We start from the raw sequence: 21,026 nt of genomic DNA on the forward strand, positions 1-21,026 counted from the left end.
TGCGGTGACCTCCGTCCTGCGTCCGCGCCGCCGTTAAATTGATTTATTTAGTTTTGTCATAAACTTTTACTAAATCATATCATAAATGAGACACTGACTAACTTATATGCTTAGATAAAATAAAGAGAATAAAGGTCTTTTTTATGTACATTATGTTGATAAACTTATACTATGGCAGAAGCTTGTAGGCTTGGAATCACAACAGATAGAAAGAGTAGTTGTACTCAGGATGAAAATTATTGTGTTTTTAATGTATTAAGTGTATTTATAGCTCTTGTGTCAATTCTTGCAGACTTAACTACAGGTTCTTACAAATTTATTCTTTAAAAAACTTTTTTATTAGATAAGCAATTTGAAAATAATAGTTATTATTTGTCAACAAAAACACAGGTTCTTTTGTGTATATTTTATGATTGTTATTTTCAATTGCAGATATCCTTGTTTTTGCTGAATATTGCAAAGATGGATACTTATATTGGGCTTTATCTACTATGATTTTTATACTCTCCCCAAATATTTTAATTAATATTTTTTCAATGAGATGGTTTATTATTGACCAACAATCAAACCTGCGTCATTGGATTACTCATTGCAGTCTTGTGGGATTATTAGAAAGGTTTGTAGAAGGATATCAAGAAAACTATTTTCGAAAAAACAACAATTATACAAAAGTTTATAAATTTTATTGTTTTAGGTACATTATATTCTTACAAAAAGTGTTTTCATGTAAGAATTTGGAGTCAATGAAATCACAAAAATTAATAAGCCAGAGAAATGACTTGAGTTTGTTACATTTTTTATATATTTTCACTGGAACTGTGCCTCAAATTATATTGCAAACATATGCTGTTGTTATGCTTAATGAAAATTATCATACAAAAGGTAAATACTAATACTTGTGGCTTTTTCCTTTAAAATAATTATTAAATTACATGAAATCCTTTGTAGTGCACCAGCACAATATCTAGCTCATCAGTTGTAGCTTTGATTTCCACTTTGGGAGACAAAATGTGGGCACAACCATTCTTATTACTCTATGTAATACAAATTGAGTGAAAAGAAGGGAATTAAATCTCTTAACATTAGTTTTCTTTTATTCACGGCTATATGCAAAATATGGCAAGTAGAAAAAATTGAATGAAATAGTATAGAATTAATAAAGAAATTTCTATTTCAGTATTTGCCTTAGTTGCTTCAATAGCATCTGTGATATGGGGTTGTGTAGCATATATTTACAGTATTACCAGTTTTACCAGTGATAATTTTAAATGGAGTTCCATTATTTTTAAGCTTACATGGTATTTTGGTATTTTAGTTGGTAGAATTGCTGGTATTCTATTATTTACCATAGTTTTTGGTATATGGACCTTAATACCTCTTGGTGAGTTAATTACTAACTTAAATATTAATGATTTTAGTTTTATTAAATTATTTTTTTTCTAATATTGTACATGGCTTCAACTTTACAATATGTGTGAACCTAAAAAAAGTTGAGCTATGAAAAGGAAGACAAAAATGGGTGTTGATACCAATTCGTTAGAGTTTCTGAAATTCAGTCTTCCCTGCTATATGTGAGATACAATGTAATGTTATAATTATTTTTATAGGCTTGCACTGGTCAGCCATGACGTTTTGGATAATTACACAGAAGACAACCTTTTGCCCTAACAAACTGGAAGAAATATTTTACAATGCTGTCATGGGATTTGTATATTGTTTTTGCTTCATTAACTTGCGGGAGGGCCACACCAGATACAGAATATTGATGTTTTACACTTTGATTGTCACACAAAATTTTGGTAGTTTATTTCTGTATGTGCTGATATCTGATACTGAGAAACAGAAAAAGTCATGGTCTATAGCTGCTACCATCTGTGTCATTATTGGAACTGTGATTGGTAAGTGATAATACACAGTGTAAACACCAGACAACATCTAAATGTAAACACAATGGTTATGAATTTTATTCTTTGCTCTGGTGTCTAGGCAATTCGCGGTGTTGAATTTCGCATTGCTTCTAGCATTCGGCTGAAAGTGAGGAGCGACGTTTAGACACATTTCACTCCTTCTACCAACTACGCTTATCTACTCCTACTCTGCTACATGCGAGATTCAGCATGAAGGTGAAAAAAAATCACAAATTGTGTAAATTCTCTGCTAAGTATCCTAAATTGAATTTAATGGAGGAAACCATTTAAAGAGCAAAGCTATTTAAACAAATTTTAAATGTGTCAATCAATTATGGCCAGTCCAGCATGTTCATATAAAAGACGTTGCTCAGGTAGGTAATATTATAAATAAAAGCTAGTAATAAAATAGACTTTCCTTGCAGGTATGCTTGCTATGATATTGTACTATAGATTTTTTCACGCCAAAGGACCTATCCCATGGAAAAGCCCACAAGATGATGTGGAATTGAATAATAAAGTTCCCACATGTAATTCAGACAAAAATAATAAAAACAATAGTCTCAATGATGTTAGATCATTTAAAACTTCTAACAAAGTTGATGAAACAGCAAGGTAATTTTATTTTTAATATATTAAATAAATTATTTTTAGTGTTAAAGTAAACTTCATATCTAATATTTTTTGTAGAAATGATACAATACCAAGTAACCAACAATTACCACAGAATGATAGTGATAATGCAGACAAAAAGTTTTTGTTAGACCATTGGATTGCTAGATCTGGTTCACCGACCTTTACATCAGCTCCAGTAGGCAATCTAAGTATGGAGTCCTCAAGCATAGAACTATATACAGTGGAAAATACTCCCCAAACTGCAATACCTAAACGAGACCACCCAACCAATCTCATAAAAGTTACCAAAAAGAAAATATGCTCCCCAACAGAACTTGCCCTAAAACTATCCTCGATAGATAATATAGAAAGTTCCATAGACGAAATTACATCTAGTACTTTGAATTTGCAAAAGCGTCGTGGTATTTGTTCCTCGGATGAATTGAGAGATGACTTGAATAATCTCAATTTAGAATGCAATATTGTTGGTGAAAACTTCGCTAAAACTGATAGTTCAGAAATCAGCCAAGATACTGACGGGTCAAACAAAAAAACGTCTTCAGATTCTATTGATATGGACTTAGATTTGAGTTTTAGTGATATAAACAGTTCCGACATAAACACATTCAATGAAAATATCGTGCAGAAACTTTGTTTAAGCGCTCTAAAGAATATTAAAGTTGGTAATCAAGATGCCGACATAGAAAATATACAGCGAATAGCACTGGATATATTAAAAGAAATGTATACTAAAAAAGATAAAATAAAAAATGGTATAACAAGTGAGTTGTTGCAATCAAAAAGAGATCTTGATACTCCAACCGAAATTTTATCAGTACACGATTATGAGAATATATGTGCAGTCAATATTGCTAGAGAAGCTTGGGGTTTACGGTCCTGGAACGGATATTGTGACATCGAAAATTGGTTACATGACGGCAGCGTTGTTAGAGATAGAAGTCGTGACACCCTGACTTCAGGCAGTTCCGAAATAAGCAGCTGTTTGTCCCAAGAATTGAAAAATGCTATACTCTCAGCTCCAGCGTTTCCCAAAAAGCCTCATACATATTCAAATGTCTTTGTCAAATTCGACAGAAGCCAGGAGGATTATGTTAATACAGTAATGTGTCACTCCAATGATGACACTTTCTTGGCTAAACCATGCATGATAGACACCTTAAAGGACCCAAATCACTTGGAGCCTATTTTAGAAGAACTAGATGATTTGGGTGACATCGATATGTCATGCAAGAAACGCCTTAATTCTGAAAGTTCTCTTGTCGCAACGATTGACGAAATTAGAAAAGCGACTGTAACTAACTCCCCTAGAAATTTATATCACAGACGGGAACACCAATGGGATACCCCACAATTTCACATAGAGAAAAGCGAAACAAGCCTTAAAAAGGCAATTTGGAAGGAGCCCTACAAATTCGATTCCAGTAACAAAATGGAATCCTTGCCAGAAAAAGACTGTATTCTAGATGTATCGCATGGTTCAAAATTTGAATCGAAAGACTTGACTGCCTTGCCAATATCTCCTAAGCTTAGTATAGATAGTAAAAACCAAATTAAAAATGTAACGCGGCGTCAGAAATCTAATTATACGAAGCCTCCTACAAAGAAAATAAATAATAAACCAGAACAGCACGATTTATCAAATAAGGACATTGACTTTTTATGGCAACTAGTTTCAGATACCACAATGCCATTAAGTCAAGAAGATCTTTCATTAAGTCGTAAGACACCGTCGCTACAATCTTTGATACCGTCCAATGTTATAAACACGCCGGCTTCTAAAATATCGAATATTAAGAAAAATGCCAGAACCAGACCTAGAAGAAAGTTTTCTATACTCAGAGAGAGATTTGAACCGAAAGCAAATTTTCATTCCGATGAAGAAATTTTATACCACTGTTCCGAAAACGTGTCGCAAGTTGACTCTAACATAATGAATGTTAGAAATCATTTCGATAACGCCCCATCGAAACTGATTTGCCACCAGAAACAAGCTGATTTTTTGCCCAATGATGATAATAGTTATATTGAAACAGATATGTCCACAAAAAATATGAAAGATAAAAGATCTTTATTCATGAAACAGGTTCTTAGTCCGCCTCGCTTTAATACTAAACTGAGACATAAAGTATAACGATATGATACGACAGTCGTGGATTCAATTTCCTCATCATCAACAGCCATGTTTTATCCACTGCTGGACATAGGCCTTCCCCAATTCTCGCCACCACACTCGATCCTCAGCTCTTTGGACCCAATTCAATCATTCATTCATTCATTCATTGTGGATTTCAATTTCCTCGCTCTGAAAAAAAAATACTATCACTCAATACGTAATGTCTCTAAAATTAAGCAGAAAGTGAGGAATGGCGCGTCTTAAGATTAGGTTCCCTCTTTCCACCCTGCTATATGCTGGATATAGCATGAAGCTAAATATTTTTGGCTTCAATTGTAGAACTGAATGATTGTTTTTGTAGATGCAATTCTGGCGTGAATTAGAACTAATTTTAATAGGATTTAGTTAGTTTTTATAAGTTCCTAAGTGATAAATAGTAAACTTAAATGGTATAATTACATATCTTTGGATATAACTTAAAATACTTTTGTACTTAAAGCAAAGTCAATAGTAACATAGATCTCACAGTAAGTGTAGTCACTAGTTTCGCCAATTTATATTAAAACTTGAAATATTTCTGACTTATTAAGTCAATTATAGAAATTTTTAAAACATGCAATTGTTGGTTAAAATAGTTATAATATAAAGGTTGTCTTCCTTTAGAAATAAGTTTCATGTATCATATGTATTTTTTTATGATAATGTGATGAAATGATCTGTCTTTTTTTTTTATACCAGTGCTTTATTTTTTTTAATGAAAGTGGTGCTTTCTAATAACTAATAGATCTTCCATGTATGATATAGAACAGAGGAATAAAATAAATAAATATGTATTTTGTAGGATTTTGACATGATTAAAATAATTTAATTTTGAATAAATTTAAAATAAAATATTTTGGGTCAGTCAGTCAGGATCACAAGTTTTTTTTAAGTTATCAGATTTTTATTGTTTTCATACATTGTAAGAATGAAAAAATAATGTGGTCAATATTCAGTTTCTTATGCACTTCAGTTTTTTTCAAATATTTTGTTATTTGCATTTTTTTGCAACTGTGACCATTCCAAAAAATTATTAGACTGTGATGTAAGTGCCTTTATATTTACTATATTTTCTGCCAGTATTGTACATTGTGTAGCTTTTTATGTATATAATAAATATATATAATCAGAATTAGTGTTTTTTATTATTTTTTAAGCATAAAATTAATAATGATAGATAGATAAAAAAAAAATCATGTCACTAAAAAATACTGATATTACATATTTGTTGATTCACAACCAAGAATTATGCTGTAATTACAGATCAACGATCTGTACTTCTTATAGCATGTAACACCATTTATTGCAGTGGAAATATGTAAAAAAATAAAACATTTCTATTTATTTAAATATTTATTATACATTTAATGTTACAGTTGCCATCTACTTACGGTAAAAAGCTTATAAAATATGTCATAATAATAACTTCCGTGCATTTTTAATGCATTCAAATAAATTACTTGATTCATTTTATCAACAACCACAATAATACAAGATTATCACATATTTATTGTTTTGGAATTTTTATTATCTAAATTTATAAATGCCAAGTTAATGCTGCCATATCAGTCTTTGTTGCAATAAATGCATAACAAAAGAATATTGCTTACTAATAAATATTTTTTTATTCAATTTAAAAATTCAAAAAGCTTTACTTATAATGAATCCTTATAAATAATCTTAAAAGCAATAAAAGTATATGAAGTAGAAAATTAAATGGCAGAACATAGGATACACTATAAATATGACTATTCATAATAAATATTATTCATAATAATATTAAATATAATGATTGACAGTAAAAATATTTTAAACATTTAAAAATATATGGCATAAAAATAATTTATGATCTCTCTTAAAGATAAATTTAAAAATACTACCATTTTAATGGTACAATCTGAAATATCAATTATCTTATTAATTTATTCTTTCCATTTATAATTATGAAATGTCATAATATTCTTACATCAAAGAGTCTGTTACAGGTCTGTAGTCATTACATTTGTGAGCATGCGAATGCGGCGTGCATTACATGCTTTGCAAAGGATATGATCATCAAGTGGGTAACAGGCACGGCCTGGAATCTTAGATGATAAAAGCAAACCGCAATCTTCACACTTGTAGCAACGCACATGGAAACTGCGATCTAAAGCTACAACTCTTAAAGTTTCTTCCTCTCCTTCCTCTGGCATTATGGGTAGTTCACAAACACAGCATCTTGGAGCAAATTTTTTGTGGAAATCTTCAATACAATGAATCTGATTCATTGCATCTACAGTGAAGGGAATGCCATCTAAACTTTTTCCACAAACTACACATGTAAAACATGTCGGATGGTAAGGTTTTCCAGTAGCTCTCAATATTCTATCCAATATTGGTTCATTACATACAGAACATTTCTCTAAGGTTTCCCGATAATCAGCTTCACAATAGGGATTTCCTTCAACTGCATAGAATGGTTTTCCTTGTAAATGTGTATTGCATCGATGGCATCGAAAGCATTGTACATGGTACATATTGCCCATAGCAGTACAACCTGAACTCTCCTCTATTACTTTTTGTTCACATTTCACACATGTGCCTAGAATATCTAAATCTTGACTTTCTGATATGGACTGAACTAACATATTAGTTAATGCATCAACCTCTTCTTCCTTAGGAAGAGGAGATCTTCCCATTGGCCTCAGGCTTTTATAAGATTGGTTATTATTGGGTTGTCCTGAATTTGATACTGTGTGGAGATTAATTGGTTCATATAGTGATTCATAATTGGAAGCTTGTGAACCACCATATTCAGGATATTCATTTTGATATATAGCTGGGTAGGAAGGCCTTTCATTGTTGAAATTTATGTTAGTAGTAGCTCTCATGAGTTCACTATAATTAGAACTGACAGGAGATGGTGGAGGAAGATATTCCTCACTATTTTGATTTGGGTCAAATGTTTTGGAAGGATTAAGGTTTAAAGGAGGAGGAGGAGGAGGCGGAGGTGGTACACTGCTGTTATGATAAACATTGCTATATACAGTATTAAAACTTTTAGAAGGCACAACATTATGGCGAAAGGAATGGTTTGGAAGTGACAGTTGTGTCACATTAGCATAATCTTTATGCATAGTATTTATATTGTTTGGTTGTCGTTCTATATTACAATAAGTTGGCGGAGGCGGTGGCGGTGGAGGCGCAACGTTGTTATGTACATTTTGTAACGGGGTTATCTTCGCAGAATAGGAAGGCTCGCGCACCGCGGTAACAACAGCACTGTGAGGAACTTGAGGTTGGGCTTTCTTTTTGGGTGGTACAGCTGGTGGTATCTTTTTCATTTTTCCAGATGAATGTAAATCCTTAGCCATTTGCAAGTCAGCTAATTGTTTTTCTAATGCGTCAATGTTATCAAGTCGAGACATATTGAATTTGTTTCAATATTGACGTATACTTTCTTATATTAGGTAATTTAAATTTCTTTATAAATTAAATAATCAACCCACAATAACATTGATATTGCACCACTTATAATAATCAAAATATATTTATAATAAGAATATTAAGAATTCTTTGTGTTAAATTACTCACAGATCACACGTCATATTTTTTGATTGACAGTTTCACGTTACAATTTTTATTGCCTTTTGTTTTCTTCAGGGTGCAATTAATGTTACCATCATAACAATGTTTATTCAATTTTAATTATAAATTGAGTAGATTTATATAAGTCTAATAACATATATTTATGTAGGTACGATACCATCGGCGATAAATGAGAGATTTTTTTTCAAAAGCAATCTGAAAACCTAAATAGAACTTCCTTTTTCTATATCTGTAGCACATTTTGACAGTGACGACAGTGACAGACACAAGTTGACAAGAATGATTACATTTTGAAAACATTGATTATTATTTTATTGTGTTGATCCAAACAATTCCAAATTGATCCATTTACTTGTTAGTAAATCATAATATCTTCAGATAGTAAAACTCCTAAACATTATGGCTATGCAGTGCCAGTTATGGATGGGCAGTGTGAGTATATTGTAACACATCGATAATTTCTAGTCAAGAAAATATTTATGATTTTCTAATACATTAATGAAATCTCATTTTCAGTTGGAGCCCAATATGACAGAAAGCTTTATAATGGCTGCATTTCATCGTATGGGACAACGTCCACTAGCTGTGAAAGTAATGAGGAATAAATTTACAGGAGAACCTGCGGGCTACGCTTTCGTTCATTTTCAGGTTATAATGCAAAACAACATTAAATATTATGTTTATCTATAAAGTTGTTTATATAGTTTTGTAGCTCTTTTCTTCTTTTTGTATTTGAAAGTGATGAAAGACAAACATTATGTAAATTTTATTTATATTTTTATGTAATTTGTTGACATAAGAATATAATAATTTCTCAAATTATTTTATTATATATACAACATAAAAAATGTAAATTAATAATGAGCTAAGATTATTTATAGACTGATGAAGAAGCAATAGATGCTATGCACAAACTTAATGGTAAACCTATTCCTGGCACATTTCCTGTGGTGAGATTTAGACTCAACACAGCTTCAAGAGAAGCTCGTGCGAATATGCAGCAAGAGAGAGAGTTTTCAGTATGGGTTGGTGATCTAAGTCCTGAAGTTGATGATTATTCCTTATACAGAGTATTTGCTGCAAAATATTCCTCAATAAAAACAGCTAAAGGTAAACTTTTACATCAAATTATTTAAAATAAAGCTTATAAAATATATGTCCATTGTATAGGAGGATTGATAAATAGATAAACATTGATTGAATAATGCAATGTCTTAAAAATACACATAGAAAGAAAATCAGAGCTTTTTAATACTAGACCAGGCTTGCAACAGTTCAATGTTGTGTGCAGATGATGTGTAAAGCTAAAAAAATATTTATAATATCTATAAAAACATTTTTTATATTTGTACTTTAGCCATTCCCCAAACACCTCAATGGCACAATTTGTTTACCAGTGAGAAAAATAAAAAAAAATCATGTCCCAGTCGGGACTGAAACTATAGCTGTTTATTGAAAAAAAAAAAAAATTTTAAAATATCATTTGCAGTTATCCTGGACAGTTCTGGTTACACCAAAGGCTATGGATTTGTAAGATTCGGAAATGAAGATGAACAGCGTAATGCACTCTATGCCATGAATGGTTATACAGGATTAGGCACAAAACCTCTAAAGATATGTACTGCAGTGCCTAAACCCAAAGGAGCGGTGTCAACGCAAAATCAAACACCAGTCACTAGTACAGCAACTTATAGTAGTGGAACGGTATGATTTAGAATTTTTTTAGCTTCATGCTGTTTAGTAGTGGCCAGAGGGAACTAAGTGTTAAGAATTTCTGTAACCCATGCATAGCCCGATTTTCGATATGTGACGTGTTGGGTGGTGAAACTCAATGTCACGCATTATCTCGTTATTCATTAGTGAGGAAATGAAAGTTATTGATTCCCACGATTGGGAATCAAACTGGCAGCCATCGCGTTTACATGCTGTGATACAAAAGCTTTTAATATATATACACAGGTATTCACTTATGTCATATATGTTTATGTATTATAACAAAATGGGATTATTAAAGAGTTTATAACCTAAATTATCTTCGAAATTAATATTTATTTATTAAGTTTTATAATTTCAGCAATAGAAATTATATCATATAAGGTGTACTTATATTTAACTTTTTTAATTTAGCTAATGCATGTCCATATTCTTACATCATGCTTTATATTTAATTTGCAATTGCTTTGGTTTGTGCTATTTGTTATTTTATTTGTTTTTAAATACTTCAACTTTGAATAATTTAACATGACAACTTTATTAAAGGGAATTTAAATAATAACATATTTGATGAATTAATCTTTTTTTATTTATAATTTAATTCACAGTTGAAGTATTTCTGTATGCATATCTCCAACATAGTATACTATAAATATAGCTGCAATGACGCTTGAACATAAAAAAAATATTATAAAGAAAAACTAATGCTAAAGTAGCTGGCAAACTGTTTTCACAGAAATAGCGTTATAATTGGCCTTAAAATCTGCTTCAAAATCCAATGGCAATTTTAACAATTGAGCTAGCGCTAGTTGCATCTAAATTGCATTTAATTCTAAATTAATGAATGCAGTTATAATTATAGGAGTACAACCATTATTATGACCCGTCGGCCTATTGGCAAAATTATTCAGCTTGGTCGGGTTACTATGGACAGGGTGACCAGAGTGTGCAGACCGCCGCCGTTATAGATACGCAAGCGGCGGCCAAGGAACAGACAGACGACTTGGCTCTTGTTGGTATGTATATATATTAATAATATTGATTGACATTTTAATGTGCTAATATGATTTTTAAATACTAGTATTATATAAATTTATACAGTAATGTGCTTAAAAATTTACCAAATAAAATATGGCATATATGAGTTGGATATTATATTTAGAGAACCAATTGATGCGTACAATACTCGTCGCCATTGCAACGTGTATGTCACTTTATACAAAATATGATAGGGTGTGTTACGTTTATTTTATGAGTTTAGTAAATTTTTTATTCATTATTTTTAAAAAAATAGTAAAATTCTACATTCCTTCTCTATATTTAATATAAACGCAGCTAAATTTTATACTCCGCACAATTTCTGTAAAAACAGCTAAAAATGTTTCTGTACATATTAATCTATAAGTAAAAAATTGTTTGATGAGGTAATTTAATTAATTATGTGAAATATATATCATTCAAAGTAACAGATATAAGATATTACTTTATAATAATGAAGGTTTCATCATTGAAATATTAATTTACAGATCACAAAAAAGTATTAGATGTTGATCAATTAAACCAAGAGTTCATGGATCCAGAATTGTCATTGTGGGATTCCCTTGAAGCGTCACAGTGGTTTGGCGACATCATTGAAGCTCATTGAATATATTAAATTTATAATATAATTAATTAATGTAAATAAATAAAATTAAGTTTACAAAGTATGGTTTTATTCAAAAGTATACAGTTAATCTGGGTAACTTTGACAGATAAGAGCCATATTTTACACTATGTCTTAAAATTTAAAAGCCATTGCAAGAGTGTTTGTTTTATTAGTGTTTTTTATCTCATAATATTTTTCACCCATAGACATTCATACAAAGCTTTTAAAATACATCAGTGTAGAAGAAAATCTGAATTTTGTAATCAATCAAACGGGTAACTTTGACGCTCAAAGAACCATTCATAAAAAGATAGCCATAATTATTCTTCCTATTAATCTAGGATCATTCCATCATCCACCATCATCAATTTCAGTTTCATTACAAATAAGTGGTAGTGGTTCAATCTAGAGCGTTTGGTATTTGTATTGTATACTTTATATTTTTAATCAGCATCAAAAAATACTTAAAACATGTTCAATGACAATAATTTAAGCGAACATAATAAGTGTAAAAACTTGGGTTTTAAATGTCTATTAAAAAAATTGCTGGTTCATATGTAGGGACATACATTACATTTATAGCACATTCCCAAAACTCAACAAAAAATGTAAGGATGAGAACTATGGAAAAAATTTGTGTTAACAACAACAAATTAATAGGTTTAGAAAAAAATGTAGAATTGATTTGTTAATGAGTTGAGCTATTCAATCTTGCTTCAATCGACAATGTGGGGCGCGGCTGAACTTAAGCTTAGGATTTATTTGCTTTTTTTTTAAATATTTAGATATTTTTTTCAGGAGTGGGCACTGAGCGATCGACCGCCTCTATAACTATTGCCAGTGCTATTTAACAAATATTTTAAAATAAGTACAGAGTAGTTAAATAAAACAAAAAAAAAAATTCAGCATATATTAACAAACTATAAGATTACATTATACACATACAGTTATTACATAAAACACGTAATTTATACATTTTTTCAGAAGTATCAGTAGTAAAATATTATTTTTTACAGTTCAAATAAAATTAGAAATTGGTACTTTTATTTTTTTACAAATCAGTCTTAGTAAATACACAACAGAAAAACATGCCATTCGAAGACAAATCCATATATTTGCTGTTATTTAACATTTAAACTTAAAATCAATTACAGTTTTTCAATTGTTTTACTGAAATTATTCCATATCAAAGTAAAATGTTTTACATATAAAGTATATATAAAAGTGACTAATTATAAATAAATTATAGGCTGGTATGTTCAAAGTAAGCTAAGCTTTGACTAGTTTTTTTTTTTTTCAACTACTATAGTGATAGTATAGATATAGAGGAGAATGTAAAATTCACATTTGTTATAGTGCATTGTTTTAATTTTCATATTTTATATAATTAGGATCCAATTCATTAAAACAATTAATTATTAATCACACGTTAAAGGTTGAAGAAGTGTGACATTGTGTGATGCGTGTTCCAGAGATACTAAATTTCATGACAGAATATAATATACAAACATAATTTCGAAACTGCTGATATATTCAATCAAGCTGTAAAACTGAAAAATATGAGATGTCACTCCAGGTCGGACTCCAGGAGGGGTCTCACAATGTGTCCAGTTGTGACAAAGGAGTCAAAAGAATTATGTGATGTAATTTATGATTAGTCTCTAATATGAAACTAAAATAAGAAATCTTTTTTCACATTTTATATATCAAATACATTTTAACTTCTTTAACTGTCTTTTAGATTAGATAAATACCAGTGCTAGGAGAAAAAGGAAAATATCATATCAATTTGGCCTTATAAAAAATAAGACAATAATTAATTTTAAATCAAACTACAGGAAGAACTTAATTTAAATATAAAATTAATATTAATATTTCCTAGTCTATTGGGATGTACTTAACTGTTCTTATTGTTAATCGATTAATCATTGTTCAATTCAACACATATCGGGGTCATAGAAAGTAATGACAAGTAACAACATGATACAAGTAGCTACACTCCTGGCATTAAATCTAAACGAACACATGGGTTCAAAAGTTTTTGTACAGTACGATTACGATACTATAGTCGACGTTACGTGGCCGTTAATTGCTTCTTGCAACCTGTCGTCGATCAGCTTCACCTTGTATCCCGCACACGGTAGGGTAGACAGAGGGAACACTGTTAAGACAATCCATTCCCCACTCGTCAATCGTACTGTAAATATTATTCCATATATACAAATTATGTGTAATTTAAGGAAGGTGGTATTTATAAATATGATATACATATAGTTATATTGGCTAGAGCTCTTTTAAGTATTCTGCAAGTGACCCCACTTGTGAGTAATAAGATTATTTTACATATTTTAGGAAAAAAGAGACCATGGTGACGCAGTGGCAAAGCATTTCACTTTAAATATGTTGTTCCGAATTCCACTCATGGGAATGATTTATTTTAATTTACTAGCTCTGTTAACAAGACAAAGCGCGGCGTTGAGCTCCGCAATTCAATAAGAAACGTCTCAAAAAATGAGCAGTGCGCAGGGAATGTAATGTCTTAACACTAGATCTCTACACTGTCATATGGTGAAAACAGTGTGAAATAAAAAAAAAAGGAAAACCATACCAATTCAGGTAAAACAAATTAAAGCTGAGTAATAGTGTAAGAGCTGTGTCTCGTACGCTTCATTGGGCTTTGCAACACCGAAATACCACTGGGGGTACAATTCCTGCTGTCTTGACTGAAGATACTGCTTGGTGATATAATCTGTGGTGACGTAGAGGAACCTTTTGGTGTATTCTTCTTCATATAACCCACAACAGAATTTAAAAATGAAGTGCATAAAGCCACAGGAGCCAATTGACCTGGCCCATGAGCCACATACGTTTGAAGCATTTTCTTTGTGGGTGACATTGGATCATTCGCTGTCAATACCACTAAAGATCCCTTTTCAATATTAGGCGGTATTTGCGAAGGATTTATAGGTTCTGGTGTTCTTAATTGAATATTCGGCGTGAGAGATTTAGCTTTCTGTACTTCCCTTGCTTTACTAATAATAGGTATTTTAGGTTGTATAATCGGTGTTGGAAATGTTTCTAGAAGCTTCCGTTTCCTTTGTCTAGATTGTGACGCGCGTTGTATTATATCGTTGGCGGTCATGGTTGTTGTGTCGTTTGTTACTCCAGGCATCATTGTTGATTCTAGCGCTATGCCTCCTCTGCCTGTGGATTAATTGATTGATTCATGTTTTAAAATTAAATTTAAAAGATGTTACAATTAATGTCAAAATGAAAGATTAATTAAAAAAATACTGTTATTGTGATTAAATTGTGACTAACTTTCGCAAATATGTTCTATAAAAATTTTACACTATAAATAATAACTCTGCAAAAGTATTGAGATTGATCGATGTTTCCTTCAGTTACAAAGCTTATGATTTTGTTTCATTTAGAAACTTCGTTATCATATAATAGCTTTTCTCACTATATCATAAAAAAATTCTTTATACTGTTTTATATAAATTCTCTCGCTAAAACTTTACGAAAAAAGAAAAGCTAAATACATAAAAAATTTAAAACCAATGAATAACTTACTTCGTCTAACACGCATTTCCTTCAACGATTTCAACCTTTCCCTCTCAGCTTTCTTCTGTTCTTGCAGCCTCTGTTTCTCCTTATCCGCTGTCAGAGCAGCCGCCGCCCGTTCTTCTTTAAACTCTTCTTGGAGATTTGTTACATTCCATTGTATTGATGCTCGTAATGCTTTGTCAACTTGTGCTTCGTTGATTTTTTCTTCTTTTTTAAACTGTTTGATTGATTTTCAGAGTTAAAATGGCGCGATATAAGGAGAAATAAAATAAAACTTTTTAAAAATCTAACTTTAACACGCATCTAGTGTGTAGTATTGTCAGAGAAGAGCGATACAATTAATTTAAATAAATATCAATCAAAGCAGGTAAGAGTCATTAATAAGAAAGGCAGGGGGAGATGTCGACAGATAGACACAGATATTTTTAGCACTTGTTTGTATTCACACTTCTTTTCAAATTTAATAATTGTAACCTATAGTCACGTAGTTTTTAGGGAAGTCCCTAGAGGTTTAGATTTAAAAGTAGCAAAACTGACGCTTAGATGCTCGCATCTTATGATTAGGACCGTAAACTTAGATATTGTAATAAATTTCAGCTTAACATCTCAACACGAATTTGAAAAAAACGAACAACAAACAGTTATCGCTTCCGTTTTTTTAATCGACATACGGAACCCTAAAAATCCCAAAAACAAACCTAAACCACAACCTTAATCTTCAGCTCCCTCCTAGTGCGTCCAGGGAAGAGTGGTGCCATCAGAGTAAAGTCAGTCCCGATGGCCGCCAGAGCGCGGTAGAAGCGCACCGTCTCCGCTGCGGTCCAATCGGCCGAGCGCGGCCTGCGACGGTAGCGGTAGCTCGCGCTGGAGGTATGAGCGCCTTCGTATACTACTGATGATACCTGGCGTTCGCTCTCTGTTTGGTTGATTACCTGCAATATATAAAAATTTATATCGAGGCCGTCGTGATGCAATAAGGTAGAGTTTGACTGTCAACGCGACGGTTGTGGCTTCGATTTTCGCTTGGAAGAGTTATTTTCAACTAATTTGACTAAGCGCGGCGTTGATTTCCTGCATTCAATACACAATGTCTTGCAAATCTGGCGATGTATGGGGAACGCAAAGACAAAATTCCCTCTGTTAATGTTTATGTATATGTTGTATACAACATGATGTAGAAGAATTAATAACTAGAAAACGCCTTCAATTTTACTGTACTAATTAATAAACAATAGTAATTTTGTATAAAAATCTTGATCCTAAAGCAATCAAAATATATTTAGATTGATGATAGTAATAAAAATAATTTTTAACTATAAAAAAGCGTTTTCTCAAACAAAGCCTGTTAAATATAAACCCATTTGACAGACCCTGATCTAACTAACTGAGGTCGCAGTGGCACAAAAGTGTGATTGTAACGCGACAGTTGTGGATTCGATCCCCACTCAGGGGAATGAATTATTATTTGTTAATATTTTCATTTCTTCACTCTAATGAACAAAACACAACTTTGGATACGACTATATTAATACTCAACATTCAATGATATTAGTACAAGTAGATACCAATAAATAAAAATCCATCCCTCAAATGGGAGTCGAACCGCCGTTTTTACTACTGTAAACGTAATCTTACTAGACATTGTGCCACTTCAACTGGTCAAAAGTTATGATAAAGTAACATACCAAACTTTGTTCATCAAGAATAATTTCACCCTGTGGTCCTAATTTAATTTGAGGAACGGGAACTGCGGTATTTTCTGGACTTTTTGGTTCTATTGGTTCTTTTTGTTTGTTTGTTTGCTCTTGAGCTTCCTTTTCATTTGCCTTTTTCAAATTTATTTCTTCTTCATCTGGCCTAAAATAAAATGAAAAATGTTTATCATATATCTTTCAGTTTTAACAAAGACCAACCAAAATGTGAAATGTTAACCATCAATCATCACAGGTCCGATATCATCTCTCATATCTGCTATGTTTAAAAAATATTTTATCTTTTTTTACTATTTATAAAAACTTTCTGGGCATGATTTATTTTATTTTCACTTTTGTACTTTTCCTACTACATCAGTAGGCACTACTAATAAAGGAATATTTGATGAAAATACTGAACTCAGACATTTCATAATTTTAGGTCCACGGGAAGGCTAGACGAATCAATACAAAATGCAGCCACAAATTATGCATAAATGCTCCTATCTTTTGACAAAGTCTGACGGAGAGAGAGACTTCAGAGAGAGACTTAAAAACTTGACTTTCCTGTGCTCCAAGAGACCGAATTGGTAATATTCAGGATATTTAATATTAATTTCAGTTTGATATCTCAACTTGACAGAAAGACGACAAAATTATATTATAAGGATTTCATTTTTTCTTTCGATGTACGGGACTGTAAAAATTTAATACAAACAATACTTACACGATAGGGTTCGACGTAGGGTTGTAGAATATCAAGTCGTACATGGTAAGCTTGTCCCTTTTCACATCCTCTTTCTTCCATTTCTTATCATTAGCACGGGGTACTTGTTTACGATTCCCTCTAAAACATCACATAAAATGATTATTCTTCTGGTTTATATCATACAAAACAAAATTACTAGTGTTTAAAACAAATATTTTTTTGGTACGAAATTTTAGATGTTATAAAATACATATGTATATAAAGTGAAAGTGTTAAGTTGTTAAATGGCTACGAGGCCAGTCGTCGGCATTTGCTGATTTAAAATATAAAATGTGTAAAAATCTAAGATATTATTATTCACAGTAGCTTGTAATTTCGAAGCTATGCCCATAGTCAACCAATCTAGTTTTTTTTCATAACGCATATAACAGGATAAGCAGACGGAAACCTAGCGGTAAGACATTTGTTCCCATTAGGACACTTTCGTTTCCCACTTTCCATCGAAATGTGGAGGCAATGCGTAGCAGCAGAAATTAACGTTACGCTTTACCGCGTTACCAGAGTGAAGAAATGAATCTAGTCATCACCTAGTATTATTATTATTATTAAGTTTTATTCGTCTCTACAGTAAGTAGGTGTTTATATTAAGATGTTGATTATTTGTTGTTTACTGTAGAGCCCCTCTAGGGTAAAATGCCTCTTCCATCTTTCTCCATGTTGGTTTATTTTGAATTTTAGTAATCTTATTTATTTAATTATAATATTTACAAACTAAACTTACTTATTACTTTTCTCCTTAACCGGCGACCCTGCTTGTGTTGTCGGAGCGATCTGGCTAACACTTGAGCAAACAGAGTCGTTTCTTACACGCCTGACGTCTCTGCTAAATTAAACATTAACAACAATTAATTATTTTTTAAAATTACATGGTGATAATTAATTAAAATTTGTATTGTGTGTATAACAATATAATATTTATTTTTTTAGCGTTATGCTATATTCTGCATGGAAGCTGTTTAGCTGCCAACTGTAAATGCGACGGGTACGCCTTCGATTCCTATTCAGGTAATTACTTACTCAATTTTTTTCTCGATATTAAAATGTCAAAGCGCGGCGTTGAGTTCCACTACTCAATAGGAACTATATAATGTGTAGAACACGTGATCGCCTATTGGACCATGTTCTTTTATTTGTATTCTCCTATTTCTTTTTTGGTTGTCCAATAAAGAGTTTTTATTATTATTATTAGAATACGCAATTAATATTACCTATTAGACAAAGACTGAATTGTGCTGATTGATGTTTGAGAGTCATGCCTCTGTCGTGGTGTCAATGAAGATAGGTTTCTTCGACTTTCATCTTCTGATTCACTTGCACTTCCCTATTGTAAGCAAATTGTTAAATATTCTAATTGCTACTAGTTATAAAATATTGTATACCGTCGTGGTCCAGGGCCACAAGGGTGTGACTGTAACGCGACGGCTGTGGGTTCGATCCCCAATCGAGGAAATTAAATATTTATCTAAATTTATATTTCCATTTCTTTGCTATGCTATGCAAAGCGCGGCGTTGAGTTCCGCCACTCTATAAGTAATGCCTCGAAAAATTCAGCGGAGTGTCTTAACATTAGCACGGCGTTATAAAATGACGTAAAAAAAACCATACGTATTTTTTTTTCGAGCGTCATTCTATATCTATAAAAAAATATAACTTGTATTACATACCTGTACACTATTCCTCCGATGTACTCCTAACCGTGGAGCCGGTCTTAGTTTAGGACGAACTTTACTGGGAGAAGGTAGTGGTACAATAGGATCAAATAGAACTACAGCATTTTCTGATATTATTTCATTCTTTAATATATCAATTGGTTTAGGCATGCTCGCTGGTTGTAAAGGAACTATACCATCCATAGCTTCATTGTTTATAGCTTCTGCGATTGGAGAATTCACTAAAATATGTAAAAAAATTGTTTTAAAGTATGTAAAAGAACCTTTATGTTTGAAGTAAATTTTGTTTGCAAAGTCTATTAGTCTAAGGCTTGTTTCCTAGTTCACATACATAAATAATTTCCATCTAGCAAAATAAAGCAAGTGTGTGACTGTAAATACAACTGTTTGAGGGTTTTAATCCCCCATTGAAGAAATGAAATATTAAATATTGGCATTTCTTCGGTCTAGTGTCGGGGCAAAGTGTGGCATTGAGTTTCACCACTCAACAGGCATTAGTCCTGAATTTGACAGAAAATGGGGAATGGAGTGTCTTAACACTAGGTTCCCTGCCTACCCTGCTGTGTACAGGAAAAAATGTGAAGCTAACAAGCATACAAATATATAAAGTAATAATGAATACATATACAGATGACAAATAATATATCTGTATATGTACAACACACAATATGGTTATACTTAAAGTACTACTTTAAATATCTGTCTGAGCCCTAATATCATGGAACAGAGTATTCTACAAATTTACTGTTTTAATAGTAAGAGTCTTGAATGTTATTTATTAACAAAATTTACAAGGTACTTACCATTACTTACAGAAGATTTTTCCAGACTGTTATTGTGACAAATGTTACTAACAATATTTTCGGTGATTTGAAGCTCATTATTTTCATTAATTTTTTGAGCTATAGGTGTTAATGTTGACTTTTGGGAAGATGATTTCTGTAGATCTATATTCCTTTGAATTTTGGGTGACGGTGTGGCTGGAGGAGCAAAAGTTTTCTTCGGACTATCTTTACGCAACGGTGAAGCAAAAATATTAGGTGTATTTTTTGATAGTACAGCATTCTTTTGTGTTTTTTCAATAAAATTTGGAGTTTTATCTCTTTGTATACTCTCTGCTGCCGTTTGTACCGGAGTTCTTGCACGTTCAGAATTATTTGGTGTTTTACTTACTTTAACGGGAGTAGTTTTAATATTTTTTTGTGTGGGATCGAAAGAGTTTCTTGCGTGTGGTGATTTTACTTCATCTTGGTTAAGTGCGATATTAGACTTAGGTGTGCGTGGGCTTCTAGTTACTTTTTCCGTGGTTTCTTTCAAAATTTTATCTTTGTTACCTGCTTCAGTGTTTTTTCTTCTCGGTGGCAACGAGGTAACAGCTTTTATTCTCGCTCTTCTGGTAGACATGGTAAAAAGAAAGATAACGCGAAGTGATATAATTAATGTATCACAGACAAACTAGTACGTTATTTTAATTTTTCGACATAGCAAATAGAAATATATATCGTTAATAATTGCAGTGGGAAAACTTAAATGTCTATTGTCGATAACCAACTCGACTGCGTACGAGATCACACCACAGAACACATTTACTCAAAGAATGTTCACTTCATACTAAAAAATGGGTGACAAAACGATGCTGCTGCCATCTCTGTGCGTGCCCAGCAAAACTATTTGCGGGAAAATTT

At 32.0% G+C, this 21,026-nt stretch overlaps 4 protein-coding genes across 8 annotated transcripts; 2 read left to right on the plus strand and 2 right to left on the minus strand.

Annotated features, from left to right (window-relative positions):
- The first annotated feature begins 4 nt into the window (after positions 1 to 4).
- LOC146532127 (uncharacterized) lies at positions 5 to 5,827 on the plus strand. Its single transcript, XM_085197468.1, has 7 exons — positions 5 to 304; positions 433 to 616; positions 695 to 882; positions 1,178 to 1,381; positions 1,608 to 1,898; positions 2,333 to 2,522; positions 2,598 to 5,827. The coding sequence occupies exons 1-7, from the start codon at positions 172 to 174 to the stop codon at positions 4,672 to 4,674; spliced, it is 3,267 nt and encodes a 1,088-aa protein (XP_085053594.1). The 5' UTR covers positions 5 to 171; the 3' UTR covers positions 4,675 to 5,827.
- A 202-nt stretch (positions 5,828 to 6,029) lies between these two features.
- Positions 6,030 to 8,287, minus strand: LOC146532128 (uncharacterized). Its single transcript, XM_085197477.1, has one exon. The coding sequence runs from the start codon at positions 8,100 to 8,102 to the stop codon at positions 6,675 to 6,677; it is 1,428 nt and encodes a 475-aa protein (XP_085053603.1). The 5' UTR covers positions 8,103 to 8,287; the 3' UTR covers positions 6,030 to 6,674.
- Positions 8,288 to 8,536: 249 nt separating this feature from the next.
- Secp43 (tRNA Selenocysteine associated protein) lies at positions 8,537 to 11,699 on the plus strand. 2 transcript variants are annotated; one of them, XM_085197478.1, is made up of 6 exons: positions 8,537 to 8,715; positions 8,800 to 8,931; positions 9,165 to 9,393; positions 9,773 to 9,987; positions 10,859 to 11,012; positions 11,523 to 11,699. In XM_085197478.1, exons 1-6 carry the CDS (start codon positions 8,683 to 8,685, stop codon positions 11,639 to 11,641), a joined length of 882 nt encoding a protein of 293 aa, XP_085053604.1. In that variant the 5' UTR covers positions 8,537 to 8,682; the 3' UTR covers positions 11,642 to 11,699. The 2 variants fall into 2 exon arrangements, with proteins under 2 accessions (XP_085053604.1, XP_085053605.1); XM_085197479.1 differs by having other exon boundaries at positions 8,548 to 8,715; positions 10,931 to 11,012.
- An 838-nt stretch (positions 11,700 to 12,537) lies between these two features.
- Positions 12,538 to 20,914, minus strand: Bdp1 (transcription factor TFIIIB component B'' homolog Bdp1). Of its 4 annotated transcripts, XM_085197474.1 has the most exons (10): positions 20,145 to 20,890; positions 19,336 to 19,562; positions 18,880 to 18,992; positions 18,393 to 18,494; positions 17,630 to 17,749; positions 16,897 to 17,068; positions 15,922 to 16,143; positions 15,218 to 15,428; positions 14,250 to 14,845; positions 12,538 to 13,838 (listed from the first exon to the last, which is right to left on the minus strand). In XM_085197474.1, exons 1-9 carry the CDS (start codon positions 20,743 to 20,745, stop codon positions 14,268 to 14,270), a joined length of 2,346 nt encoding a protein of 781 aa, XP_085053600.1. In that variant the 5' UTR covers positions 20,746 to 20,890; the 3' UTR covers positions 12,538 to 13,838; positions 14,250 to 14,267. The 4 variants fall into 4 exon arrangements, with proteins under 4 accessions (XP_085053600.1, XP_085053601.1, XP_085053602.1 ...); XM_085197475.1 differs by having other exon boundaries at positions 12,538 to 14,845; positions 18,393 to 18,491; positions 20,145 to 20,914; XM_085197476.1 differs by having other exon boundaries at positions 12,538 to 14,845; positions 19,336 to 19,544.
- Positions 20,915 to 21,026: the final 112 nt, after the last annotated feature.

The sequence above is a fragment of the Heliconius melpomene genome, chromosome 14 (assembly GCF_056956725.1).
Source record: "Heliconius melpomene rosina isolate 202511_hmr_F chromosome 14, ASM5695672v1, whole genome shotgun sequence".
In the NCBI taxonomy this organism is placed as follows: Eukaryota; Metazoa; Arthropoda; class Insecta; order Lepidoptera; family Nymphalidae; genus Heliconius; species Heliconius melpomene.

What these genes read in the sequence shown, in the direction of transcription:
- LOC146532128 (XM_085197477.1), bottom strand. Translation starts at nt 8,102, where the DNA reads ATGTCTCGACTTGATAACATTGACGCATTAGAAAAACAATTAGCTGAC.
- Secp43 (XM_085197478.1), top strand. Translation starts at nt 8,683, where the DNA reads ATGGCTATGCAGTGCCAGTTATGGATGGGCAGT. An exon ending in GCCAGTTATGGATGGGCAGT is followed by an intron (nt 8,716 to 8,799) that starts GTGAGTATATTG and finishes TCTCATTTTCAG; the next exon opens with TTGGAGCCCAATATGACAGA. An exon ending in AGACGACTTGGCTCTTGTTG is followed by an intron (nt 11,013 to 11,522) that starts GTATGTATATAT and finishes ATTAATTTACAG; the next exon opens with ATCACAAAAAAGTATTAGAT.
- Bdp1 (XM_085197474.1), bottom strand. Translation starts at nt 20,745, where the DNA reads ATGTCTACCAGAAGAGCGAGAATAAAAGCTGTTACCTCGTTGCCACCG. An exon ending in CCTACGTCGAACCCTATCGT is followed by an intron (nt 17,069 to 17,629) that starts GTAAGTATTGTT and finishes ATTTTATTTTAG; the next exon opens with GCCAGATGAAGAAGAAATAA. An exon ending in TTCTTGATGAACAAAGTTTG is followed by an intron (nt 16,144 to 16,896) that starts GTATGTTACTTT and finishes TATATATTGCAG; the next exon opens with GTAATCAACCAAACAGAGAG.
- LOC146532127 (XM_085197468.1), top strand. Translation starts at nt 172, where the DNA reads ATGGCAGAAGCTTGTAGGCTTGGAATCACAACAGATAGAAAGAGTAGT. An exon ending in CATTATTGGAACTGTGATTG is followed by an intron (nt 1,899 to 2,332) that starts GTAAGTGATAAT and finishes CTTTCCTTGCAG; the next exon opens with GTATGCTTGCTATGATATTG. An exon ending in AAAGTTGATGAAACAGCAAG is followed by an intron (nt 2,523 to 2,597) that starts GTAATTTTATTT and finishes TATTTTTTGTAG; the next exon opens with AAATGATACAATACCAAGTA.